The 12,635-nt window shown below is 36.2% G+C and overlaps 2 protein-coding genes across 3 annotated transcripts; both read right to left on the bottom strand.

The window, feature by feature from the left end:
- Positions 1-350: 350 nt before the first annotated feature.
- On the bottom strand, positions 351-2,068 carry LOC131738009 (olfactory receptor 6N1-like). Its single transcript, XM_059030576.1, has 2 exons — positions 1,979-2,068; positions 351-1,235 (listed from the first exon to the last, which is right to left on the bottom strand). Exons 1-2 carry the CDS (start codon positions 2,066-2,068, stop codon positions 351-353), a joined length of 975 nt encoding a protein of 324 aa, XP_058886559.1.
- Positions 2,069-5,586: 3,518 nt separating this feature from the next.
- LOC117972882 (olfactory receptor 6N1-like) lies at positions 5,587-9,279 on the bottom strand. Of its 2 annotated transcripts, XM_059030429.1 has the most exons (3): positions 9,185-9,279; positions 7,834-8,759; positions 5,587-5,610 (listed from the first exon to the last, which is right to left on the bottom strand). In XM_059030429.1, exons 2-3 carry the CDS (start codon positions 8,755-8,757, stop codon positions 5,587-5,589), a joined length of 948 nt encoding a protein of 315 aa, XP_058886412.1. In that variant the 5' UTR covers positions 8,758-8,759; positions 9,185-9,279. The 2 variants fall into 2 exon arrangements, with proteins under 2 accessions (XP_058886412.1, XP_058886411.1); XM_059030428.1 differs by lacking the exon at positions 5,587-5,610 and having other exon boundaries at positions 7,631-8,759.
- Between the last annotated feature and the right edge of the window lie 3,356 nt (positions 9,280-12,635).

Genomic DNA, 12,635 nt, shown 5'->3' with positions numbered 1-12,635 from the left:
GGGACAAGCTCCTGATAATATCACTGGATTTATTAGCACACTCCAGATACAATCATACCTATTTATCAGTCATACAACTGATTTCCACCCCACTTAATATCACTTTGGAAAATGAAAGCCTAAGATAATAATGTTTTCATGTACCGTTGTTGTACAGTTTTGGAATGCTCTGAAATATCAAGTATTTATAATGCAGAACACGTAATATCTTTAACCATTGTGATGTGTTGCATATGTACAGTATAGCAGACCATAGTGATTAAAAATAATAATACAAAATATATAACTACTACCACGTTTGAGAAAAACGTTTTTTTATACATATTTAAAACAATGTAAGTCACAAGATATCAGTTTAACAAGCCATGCCCTGCAACTTTGCGTCTTTGAAGAAATTTGGAAAAGCTCTTCCTGATGTCTTTGGTTTTGAGGCAATATATTATTGGGTTCACCATGGAGGGTAACACATTCTGAAGTACTGCAGCCATAATACGAACATCCGATGAGAATCCTGTGATTCGATAGGATATAAACACCAGAACTGCAACCACATAGAAAATTACAATCACAAACAGGTGAGAAGCACAGGTAGAAAAGGCTTTTTTTCGCCCTTCTGTAGAGGCAACTTTAAGAACTGAACTAATTATTTTAATATAAGAAAAAACTATAAAAGCTAAAGGAATTAACAACACAGACATAGCTATTGTGAGAGAAACAACAGCATTTAAGGTGACGTCAGCACAAGCCAGTTTAACAACAGCAGAATAATCGCAAAAACAGTGGAGTACTACATTGGGTCCACAAAATGGTAACCTAAGAGCAGTATACAAAGGCACAACTGGTACCATCATGCCTCCAATCCAACAAAAAATACATAATTTAATCACATGTTTATTAGTCATTATTGTCGAGTAATGCAGTGGATTGCAAATAGCAACATAGCGATCATAAGCCATAACCATAAGAATGAAGGATTCAGTTGAACCGATACCAAGATAGAAAAACGTTTGAGTGAAGCATGCTCCGAACACAATACTTTTAGAATTAAATATAACATTTGTTAACATTTTTGGAACAGTAACAGAAGGAATACATACATCTAAAAAAGCTAAAACGCTTATAAGGAGGTACATAGGAGTATGCAGTGCCTCATCTAATGCAATCAGAATTAAAATAGAGAAGTTGCCAAATAATGTAATTATATAGATTGTAATGAAAAACACAAAGAGTATAAGCTGTGTTGGAAAACATGGATCGAGAATTGATTAGCAGTTTGCTACGCATGTGGACTGGCAGAGCTATACTGGTGTTCTTTTCTGAAAAGAAACTAATATTGCAGATAGCAGACTGTTTGGTTCAAATTGCATGTACTGCTAACAATTGATAAGAGACCTTGTGTCTACAAGCTTCTTGTCCAACATTGACCTCAAGCTAACAAGATATTGGTGCTGTGGACCAGGAGGGGCTAGGCTCTAAGACTTTTAGGAATACAAAGCATAAAGGGGCTAAAAGGCTCCCAGGGACTGCTGTTGGACCAAGAGGTTCACAGGGAGAGTAAGAGATAATACCACTAGGACTTAAAGGGTCTAAGGCAGAACGGAGAGAAGATGACAAAAACCAGATGTATGGACCTTTTTGGGGCACCAGGGGTTTGAGGAATGCACTGAGTTCAGAGGTCGTCACACTAGACTCACACACACACACACACACACACACACTCACACTAAATGAAATATATGTTAACAGGATAATGAGTTGTACCTTTTCTATTGGTTAAGTGTCAGAGAAAGAGGAGGAGAGAGACACCTATGCAGAAGGGTATTTAATGTCATGCAACAATTGTAAGAACGAGTATTCTGTGTCCTGTACCTGGGACCAGACTCCCTGCATATTTCAATAAACATAACAACTGACTGAAGAAAAGGACTCTGTGCAGTTTCTTGAATCTACTTACTCACCATCCTCTTTTTAAAGTTACATCAAGCTGCGACTGGTCGTCTTGAAGCCCAGAGAAACCGTTGACAATAAATTCTGAAATGTTTGTAGCTGTTTGATTGTAGCTTGCCATGTTCAGCAGAAGGGGTTCCAACCAGAATCAAGCTAAAATAATAATAGAAAATGATTGTTAATAAGTAAGTACAGTTAATCAGCTCCTGTATCGGTATCCCTCCAGTACATTGTAAACATCTTACATCTTAGAGCCTCATGTACAATCAGTGTCACCTCACTGGTGCCCTACATCCTATTGACACTGTCTTGGGAAGTGTTTCAATGTGTTCTGTGTATTAGCATACAGTCAATCCAACCTAATATCACCCTCTGCTTATTATCACCCCCAATGAAATGTCCCATCCAACATATGTTGATAAAATTTCCACCTCACTAAATATTACTTATTAAAATTGTAAGATTTGACAGTTTGCATGTAAGACACTGTACAGCACTGAGATGGTCTGAAGCAGCATAATCTATCATACAGAATTCAATAAAATAAAGGTTTACAATTATCACAACAGATTGCATATGTACAGAATGGTAGATTGAACCGATTAAAAAATATGTAAATGAATGAACATATAAGTCCTCGTCCTGGAGATGCTGTTTAGTAAATTACTGGTTGCACACTCAATAATTATTTCATTGAAGTTTCTGCAATTAACCAAAACCAGTGCACATGCATTTATAACTGAATAAATATTTGCCAGATTTATATAAAATTGATAGTTTATGGGATTATGCACAATTGCAATTCATAAAGTCTGTAGGATGCTATGAGTCTGTGAAAAGATGGAAATTCAAGGCAGTACTCTGCATGTACAGCATGGTTTTTGACTCGTCCTCAGTGACTCCTAACAGTTCAGGTTTTTGTGTTAAGCAGTTATTTTTTTCTAGTTTGCACTGTAATTTAGTGTACACATAGCAATATAAGTACAGTAGGCTATCTTTGAGTCTTTGCTGTGCTCTTTCTGTGCACAGTAAAGCAATGCAAATTTAAAACAAATATTGAGTTCCTGGTTGAAAAAAAAGCACTGTGAGTGGTCCCGGAGAACTAGATTTGATAAGCACGGATCTTGAGCGTGTCTAAGTCCATATTCTGAATAAGGGCCCTACAAGCAATACAGGTTAAATAGACAGCCATTCCCCCTTTGGAAACTGAACTATAATACTATCATATATTGCATATGATCTTCACACACACACCTCCCCATACAGTACACTGTACAATACACAACACATGCCATAGGAGAGTTTTGCAGATGATGTGTATCAAAGAAACTTCTTACATGTGTCCAGTTTCTTTGGTGTTTGAGCCATATTATTATTATTAATAATAATAATAATAATAATAATAATAATAATAATAATAATAATAATAATGTTTTCCGTTATACATACCCCGCTGTACAAAACAAATTGTTTGACTGCAGTCTGAGCTGTAAGGAAGGTACAGAAACAGATATTTATTTCATTATCGAATCCCAAAAGAATCATTAATGACTGTATAATGATGTAATTTGTACAGGCTGATGAAAAACCCAAGGGTGCAATTTTGAACAACATGTACACCCATGTAGCCAAAGTATACAGTAGAAAGACCACACATTTTAATGTGAATTTAACATTCATTAAGTACAGCATATCAGGTATGCAAGAACAAAAGCTATTGTGTTAGGGGAGAGCAGGCTGGTTTTTAGAAGGCTAACATTGTTTCTGAATGTGCAATCAGAATATGTCCTGCTGTTTATAACAGACACAGACTTTAGTTCTCAATGTGTTAATGAAGTTACTAGGACTTTGTGTCATTTTGCTTTGCTGGGAGCCTGTTTTAGGGATTTATTATAAAAGGCTCCTATTTTATATCTGAGCTCTGTAGTTAATGCATCACAGAGGCATTGTGTGTTACATTGACCTTAAATATGAACTGTCTGATCTTGTTAATGGTTGGAATAAGGAAAGGGCAGCTGTAGCAGTAGGGCCCACTCCATTCCACAGAACAAGCAATGCTGATCCTGAAGTGTTGTTCTATGACAGGTTTAGTTGCTATAGTTAAATATTAAGGGGGAAATCCTTATCTCACAGTATTAGGAACCAGTTAGTTCGAAACCAGAACTCTTTGGAACACGAAAGCAAGGCATTGCAGTGTATGTGAGTGAATCTCGGGTGTATTTCTGTCTTTTAAAATGTGTAAAATCTCAGAAAGGGCTATTTTTAATATGTACATGGTGGCAGTTTTGAGATCCATCACCGTTGATTTAATAGACCCCATTATCATGTTGTAGCGTATTAATTTCATACATAAAACCAAATGCAATGTTTATAAATAGATTAATGAACTAATGTTTTATAATCCTTTATGTGTTGTGTAAACGTAAAGACATTCCTTCAAGACATATGCTCTTCACCTTTTCTCCCAAGAAGAATACAAATAAAACTACGTTTCTGCCATGTATTTGCATAATGCAAAACAAAAATAGGCTAAAAGCAAATACATGGTACTTATAATTGGAGGAGGGAGTGGGGTTCAATTTAGTGCTGCACAGGAAGTTCACTTGGGCACTAAAGCAGAATAAAAAAGGATTCACTCCAGAAAATGAACTGTGGTTTAAAAAAAAAAAAAAAAAAACTTTTTTGTGTGATAAACACCAGTATAAGATATGAATTGAATAGTTATTGACAAGCCTATTCATAGCAATATTAAACATATTACTCATAAAAAACAGACTTTAAAAATAAATATTGAAATGGCTTTGTAAACTGTGCCCATAATCTTTTGCTGTCAAAATTATGACACTTTTAACTGGTCTCATGGTCCCTGATTAGCAAACATCTTGCACTACCTAATGTTATTCTAGGTTATGTAGTCCAGGATTAGAGGTAATCGGGGTGTTTGAAACTAGCTGTTTATATGTACACACACGTACCATAATAAAAAGCTTGTGTACAGGAAAACTATGTTTTTCTTTCAGGCTGTCAACACCCATGTGGCTTCTGCAAAGTCCCCACAATATGATTAAAAAGCAGAGACATACAGAACAGAAAGGCGGCACAGACACAATGATAAATTGCACCAGCTCCTTAAGCAAGATATATCTTTAGTTTGCTAATAAACCAAATGCAGGTTAATTGCTTGGAGAGCTACCGTATCCTTGCATTGTAATTAGTCTGAGAATTACTAATGAGAACTACAGAAGATGTATTCACTTCGGAGCTTATTATTTGTATATCATCAAAGCTGTCCCACCGAAACTCCAGGCGGGTTAACAAGGGGCAGTAATTGCTTAGAGCATTTAATTGGAAGAAAAAGAGTCAGCACAGATAAAGTGTGTTCTCTACCAAGCCCTTAGACATGTATTTTACAATAGCGCTCTATCATGCAGCATGTGTGCGGCTGCAGTTGTGAATTTGACTACAGTAAAAACCACTCGGCTGAGATCAGTGAGAAACTGCTTGGAAAAACTGGGGTATTTTTGTTTCTGGTGGGAGATTTCTTTTTCCAGATATTTGCTTATAGTTTTTTTTTTTTAACAATTATTGTTACAGCTTTCAAGTATTTGCTGGTGTGATCACATATGTTATTATCCAGCATCACTGGGTTCCAATGAGCTTTTTCTAGTGGGAACACACCCATCACTGAGGGTTATTGTGAATTTGATTCAGTTTATCTCAACATCATGGCATAGAACTGAATTACCCATTAAAGTATCAGACCATGTTACTCAGTACTTATCAAGCACTAACCCTTTATAAGATAGACTTAAAGAAACACAAATTACATTCCGGCAAATCACAGAGTGGTGTGTTTTTTGTGTTATTTTTCCTGGAATAGACGGACAGTCTACTGTTTTGAGAGCTGTTATTCCTAGGCCTCTGTAGAGGGACACATGTGTTAAAATATAAATAGGGCTTCTGTTTTTTGGTTTTTATTAATTTTATTTTTAGCTATTTCTGAGTTTTATGTCAATGTTGTTGTTTTTTTTGTTTTTGTTTTTTTTTCTGGGGCTTTCACTTTTTATATATGTATGAATGGTTACTTTCCAAAATGCTTGGGCGTTTTTTCTGTCACATGTATAGTAACTTGACAGTACTTGCACACTAAAGTTGTACCTTCCTTCCTTTGCTGTCTTATACAGCAAAATCCGTATGGTCACTGGCACATTTTTGGGGGGTTTTTGTATGTTGGCATTTTTTTACATTTCGCCTCAATTTGCAATTCTGTTTTAAATCCTCTGTATCTTAACTGTAATACAGCTTTAATTCCCTAGAACACGCCTCCATTCCTAATTGTAATTTCAACGACACATACAAGTCAGGAAGGAGGGACATTACCAAGCCGCACTGGGAAATGTACCGTAGGGTTGTTTTGAGTAACCATTTCCACTGATTCTCCTGTGTTTTACGGTGGTTATTGGCTATACACAATTTCATTATTTTTTTTTTTTTGTATCTGGTGTGTTTTATCTGTTTTTATCGGTTAAAGCCGAAAAGCCCTAAATATAAACTGAAACTTACTCGGTTCTCCAGCTTGAACAAATTTGTTTTCTGCTTTTTTACAAAATGTTGAGATGCTTACCATGATAAGGCCCTATATAAATTTAAAGTACAACATTTATTGCTGAAAATTGTTTTTTTCCCCACACTTTATTGTTTTTTCAAAGGCAAACAAATGATTACATGAATATATAAATAGATTCATAAATCAATCAGGAAAGAAATACATAAATCAGCAACACACAGTGCTTAACATTGCAGTAATCGAGCATGGCTTACCATAGTTTTTACACTGTTTCACCAACTTATCTGAGATTTACCAAACTTGGCTATACTTAATCATGATTTCTCTATACTTCCACTAGGCTGTACTATGCTTGGGATACTCCAGGAATAGCATAGAGAAAGAGAAAGATAAACAGTGAGAGAAAGAGGAGTGGGAATGGGAGAAAGGGAACAGCAGGATAGAGACTGAGAATAGAGAGAAGAGAGTCACATTGGGCAGACAGGCTGCCACACAATGTTGGATTTGTCTGTGTGTATCTGGAGTGTACGTTTATGTTTGTATCTATTGAGTACATTTCAAATCCAATGAAAATAAGGGGGAGGTGCAGCCACATTTTATTCCAGTAAACATTTTGTCCCATTCAGTTACAGTGATGAGCATTGAATAATTACCTTACCACAGACTATGCACTTCAGAGCACTTAAGACAGTACTCACAGCCTGTAACGTTTTACAATGTCTTTTAAATTTTGTGAAATGAAATGTTTAATTTAAATTGTATTTTTGTATTGTTCAGGGCTAATGGGACCCAGCTAGTATTGTATCTGGGCTACTCATACAACCATCCCAATAAACTGATGCAAATGACATACTGTACTTGCTATAGTGAATCAAATATGTGTGCCTTTATTATGGAACTTGTGCACCACCTTGTGTACACTGCAGAGAACAAAACCTGGCCAATGCATCTTACTTGTATGCACAGCAATGAATGTGAATGGGAAAACAAAAGATGACAACTCTGACTTTTTTTCCCCCCTGAATAAATTCATTTGGCATCACTTTCAGGAATTAGGGGGATTCCGCATGCTCAGTGATTCTGGATTCACACTTGCATGTCCATGACACATTGAGTTTGAATAGGGTATAACATCTTATTGAGCTGTGAATGTATCGTTAGATTTGTTTGCATCATTCTGTAATATTCTTCTACTATACAGCTTATAGATCTCACCCGACATGTGAGTATTAGGTTTTCTTAGTCCTGAAACCACTGGCACAAATACAGTGAGTATATAGAGTTCAAGGAAATACTCTGTTCACTGCAGTGTGTCTTACAAAAGAATCTCTTATTTCTTTATTTCTTAAACTATAAATGATGGGGTTTGCCATTGGGGTTGCAAAGGAGTAGCATACAGCGAGTAAGGTGCGTGTATCAGAGGATACATTTCCAATCCTTACAACGATGTAAACAAATCCATTGGAAAAAAAATAGAGAAGAACAATAATCAGATGTGAAGAACAAGTTGAAAAAGCCTTACGGCGACCTTCACCAGGTGGTATTCTGAAAATGCATATGATTATTCTAACGTAAGACCAAAAAACTATCAAAAATGGAATATAAATTACAATCATTGCAACTGCAAGGGCCAGATCGATTAGAAATGTCGTGTCTGTACAGGCCAGTTGAACAACAGGTGGGTAATCACAAAACCAATAGATTAGTTTGTTTGGTCCACAAAATGGCAACTGAGCAGCTAAAATCACTGATGTGACTGGCCCTAACAACCCTAAAATCCAGGCGATGGCTACAAGTATGATACACATTCTCTCTGTAATAATAGTACTATAATGCAGAGGCTTACATATGGCAATGTACCTGTCATAGGCCATTACAGTCAGAAGAAAGCATTCAGTACATTCAAAAGATAGAAAGAAATACATTTGTAAAAAGCATCCCTCAAATGAAATCACATTGTCATTCATCAGACACACTGCTAACATTTTGGGGATAATAGTCGTTGTAATCATTATGTCAACAAAAGACAAATTCCAAAGAAAATAATACATAGGTGTGTGAAGTCTGTGGTCTATCAGTACCAAAACTATAATCACAAGGTTCCCTATCAAAGTTATAAAGTAGACCAACAGAAGGGAGACAGAAAGTTCTGTATAGAACTCTTCAAGACTCTGCTCTCCACCAACAATGACAAACTCTCTGACTGTGAAATTGCTCCTGTTAGAATCCGGCAACTGGAACATATCTGGAAGACAAAATACAAAACATTATTACTTACCAAATTATCTTCTAATGTTACTGCGAAAAGAGCATACATCTGACATAAAACCATCACTGATATTACAATTAATTGAAGTAACATGCCATCCGCTTACAATAGTGTTTTTAAAAAAAAAAGTGATGTTACATTTTATTTTCTTAGTGGATTAAGTAACACAATTCATCAATAATAATAATAAAAAAAGACTATGTTAGAAACAGACACAATAATGTCTAAATGCAATAATATTAGAATTTCAAGCATGTTGTCTATTATCTGTACATTTTTATTTCTACTGACTTATGTGTTATATATTGAAGGTAAAGACATATAAGTATTATATACAGTATTATCAGTTTACTAATTAGCGATAATGATAAAGTTCATCTTTAGATCTACCGGTAACTTACTTTGCAGGTTTTCTGGTGGACCTCTACTGGTTGATCAAAATGAAATGAATGCTTGGCTATATTCCTGTGAGTTATAATATAGCCTCTGAGTTAAGATGTTGATTGTAATTTAAATTGAGCAGCACAGAAAAACAACACTTACATTTATTAGTGTCAAGGGTGCTCATTATCAAGGGGGCAAATTAAATCTAAATGTACATCTAAGATGTAATAAGTACAATTAAAAGAACAACACAGGGCTGTGTCTTGTGATGGTGTGTCATTAATGTGGAATGAAAATACAATAATATAAGTGTAGTGTGAGCCAGCTGGTTCTTTTTTTAAGGACTGGTTTAAAATATAATGTACAGTAACTTTAATGTACTCTAAAAAACTTTTGAAGATTCACATATTAAAAACAACAACAAAACATACAAACAAATGATAAAACCACACCACCACACTCTAAATCCAAATAGACTGTCCAAATGTAAACAACACAAAACTTTTAAGAAAATACACACACTGACTCCTGACTCCAATCCACAAAAACAATATTGGCGACATTCACTATAGAACGAAAACAGAGGTAGCATACTATGATTGTTGCGCTATTATTATAGCAGAAAATCCCTTCACCCTGTCCTTCTTTTATCTGAAACAAAAACACATTGGAAATGTGAAAAAACGCCAAGTTATCAAAAGTGCCCAGCCATTTCAAGTGGAGATATCAAAAACAGAAGCCAAGTTTCAAGAAACCATTGGGGCAAGTTACATTTCCATATTTACACATAAGTACACAATACTGTATTTATTAACAATAAATACAGAAAAACAGCAGGTGTGTAACTGTTACAGTATGTACATTTTAGCACTGAACGGTATGTGCATGTTTGTTATATAAATTCATGAAGACCTTTTATTATTCGTTAATATATGTTTGAAACACTAAGTCTTACCATATATTAAAGTTAAGACAAGTATTAATAAAAATATTAATGTATTTAACTTTTACTCATTATATACTGTGGGAAGAGGGATATGTTTTTTGTTTCATTCTAGTATGTGCTGGCCGTGATTTACACTCAAGGCCTGGTCACATGGGCAACTTTTGTTGATGGCAACAAGAGGAACACATTTGTTGCCTGCATGTTGCCTTGCAGTTCGAGGTGGCCACACAAGAGACAAGTCTGCTGTCAACAAGCTGGCGACAAGCTGGCAACACCCAGGCACCAACGTAATGCAGACCAATCATAATGCAAGTTTTAAACATGCTGCGAAGGAAGACTACGATATAAAAATGTACTAATTACATTATAACAAATGAAATAAATAAATACATAAATAATTAATGAAATTAAAAAAAAAACGAAATAAATAAATAAATCAAAATTAAAATAAATTATATCTATTATTTATTTATTTATGTATTTATTTATTTTTTATTTTGGCACAAATTATCCTCCGTAACTGCATGCACAGCAAATGAATTTAAAATATATTTTTAAAAATACGCTACACGTGTATTTTATTATTGTAGAATTACTTAGATATGTTATTGTAATCGTGGATATTAACATTCACTTATCTTCATACACACTGTATTGCACATCTATAGACTATATCTGATTAATTGGATGAAATGCAGGAATCAGAATGCATCATATACACCGTCTGTCTGAAGTTATGGTCGAACCTTATCATCATGTGACACTACTATCAAATTTGATTTGCTGGTATTGAAAATGTTGCCCTCGTGTTGCCTGAAAAATAGAACATCGTCCTAAGTGGGAGACATGTCGCCACGGTGTTGCCCAGGGTGGTCACACGAGACGACAAGCCGGCAACGACTGTCGCCCCCTTGTTGCCGTCGACAAATGTCGCCCATGGGACCAGGCCTTCACAGTCGCTTCCACATATGCTTCAAGTTCTTAGTTATCTGCTTGTGCCGGGTCCGGGGTTTCGTGCCCAGGGCCGGATTAACCTTTTGTGGGCCTGGCGCCAAACAGATAGTGACAGAAGGCCTGGGCTAGTCATCCTTTCAGCCACCAGCAACAAAAAGCATAATGCAGGCTTCATATGACATGCCACCTGCATGTGCAATTAGAATTGTATTGTATGGAACACTCTACTGCCAGACTGTGATACCACAAGTTTACCCTTGTAGATTACCATACAGTTACAGTGCAAAAACTTGAGTGATGAAATAACACAAAGTGTCTTCGGAGGTGTTTCTATGTGTTCTGTATATTAGCATACAGTCAATCCAACCTAATATCACCCTCTGCTTATTATCACCCCCATTGAAATATTTCCACCTCACTAAATATTATTTATTAAAATTGTAAGATTGACAGTTTACATGTAAGACACTGTACAGCACTGAGATGGTCTGAAGCAGCATAATCTATCATACAGAATTCAATAAAATGTAGGTTTACAGTTATCACAACAGATTGCATATGTACAGAATGGTAGATTGAACCGATTAAAAAATATGTAAATGAATGAACATATAAGTCCTCGTCCTGGAGATGCTGTATAGTAAATTACTGGTTGCACACTCAATAATTATTTCATTGAAGTTTCTGCAATTAACCAAAACCAGTGCACATGCATTTAGACAGTTATCATAATTGCATAAATATTTGCCAGATTTGTATAAAATTGATAGCACCGTGTAACAATTTTTTATTTTTTTTTTGGTTCCTGGGTAGTAAGTGTTATTTCCTAATTGCTTATGTCTCAAAAGTATAGAAAATGGCTATTATTCCCCACAAACTTTGCTTTTGTGACCAGGACAGTGATATTTTGAAATTTACCTATTTTCCAGAACATTCCAGATAGATTCAGTGCTGAGTAAACTTGGAGTAACTTCTAGAACTTTCTAGAACTTTCCAGTAATATAAATAGTAGTATAAATACAGGGGCCTTAAGCCCACCAGTTCAGTTTAGTTCCAGCTGCCTAAATGGATACATATCTGCATTTTTCTGAGAAGGGATCAAGGTCATAGGAGACTTCAAAATGGTGGCATTCCTGATGGGTCTCCAAGGCGGTTTTACCAAGTTTCCCTGCTATCTTTGCCTTTGGGACAGCAGGGACACCAAGGCGCACTACCACAGGCGGGACTGGCCACAGCGGACCGAGTTCTCTGTGGGGAGGAACAACGTCAAGTGGGAGCCACTGGTGGACCCCCAGAAGGTGCTGATGCCACCACTGCACATCAAATTGGGCCTTATGAAACAATTTGTCAGAGCTCTAGATAAGGAGTCGGCAGCCTTCAAGTACCTTCAAGACTTCTTCCCTCAGCTGTCTGAGGCAAAGGTCAAAGCCGGTGTCTTCGTCAGACCACAGATAAAGAAGATCCTGGAGTGCAATGAATTCCCCAAGAAGCTCACTAGTAAGGAGAAAGCGGCTTGGAACAGCTTTGTCGCAGTGGTTCGGGGCTTCCTGGGCAATCACAAGGCCGAA

Source organism: Acipenser ruthenus, chromosome 9 (genome assembly GCF_902713425.1).
Source record: "Acipenser ruthenus chromosome 9, fAciRut3.2 maternal haplotype, whole genome shotgun sequence".
Classification (NCBI taxonomy): domain Eukaryota; kingdom Metazoa; phylum Chordata; class Actinopteri; order Acipenseriformes; family Acipenseridae; genus Acipenser; species Acipenser ruthenus.
This window is presented reverse-complemented; position numbering and strand designations above follow the sequence as displayed.

Coding starts and splice junctions, on each gene's coding strand:
- LOC131738009 (XM_059030576.1), bottom strand. CDS start 2,068: ATGGCAAGCTACAATCAAACAGCTACAAACATTTCAGAATTTATTGTC. Junction 1,236..1,978: donor ACGACCAGTCGCAGCTTGAT/GTAACTTTAAAA, acceptor TTTCCAACACAG/CTTATACTCTTTGTGTTTTT.
- LOC117972882 (XM_059030428.1), bottom strand. CDS start 8,757: ATGTTCCAGTTGCCGGATTCTAACAGGAGCAATTTCACAGTCAGAGAG.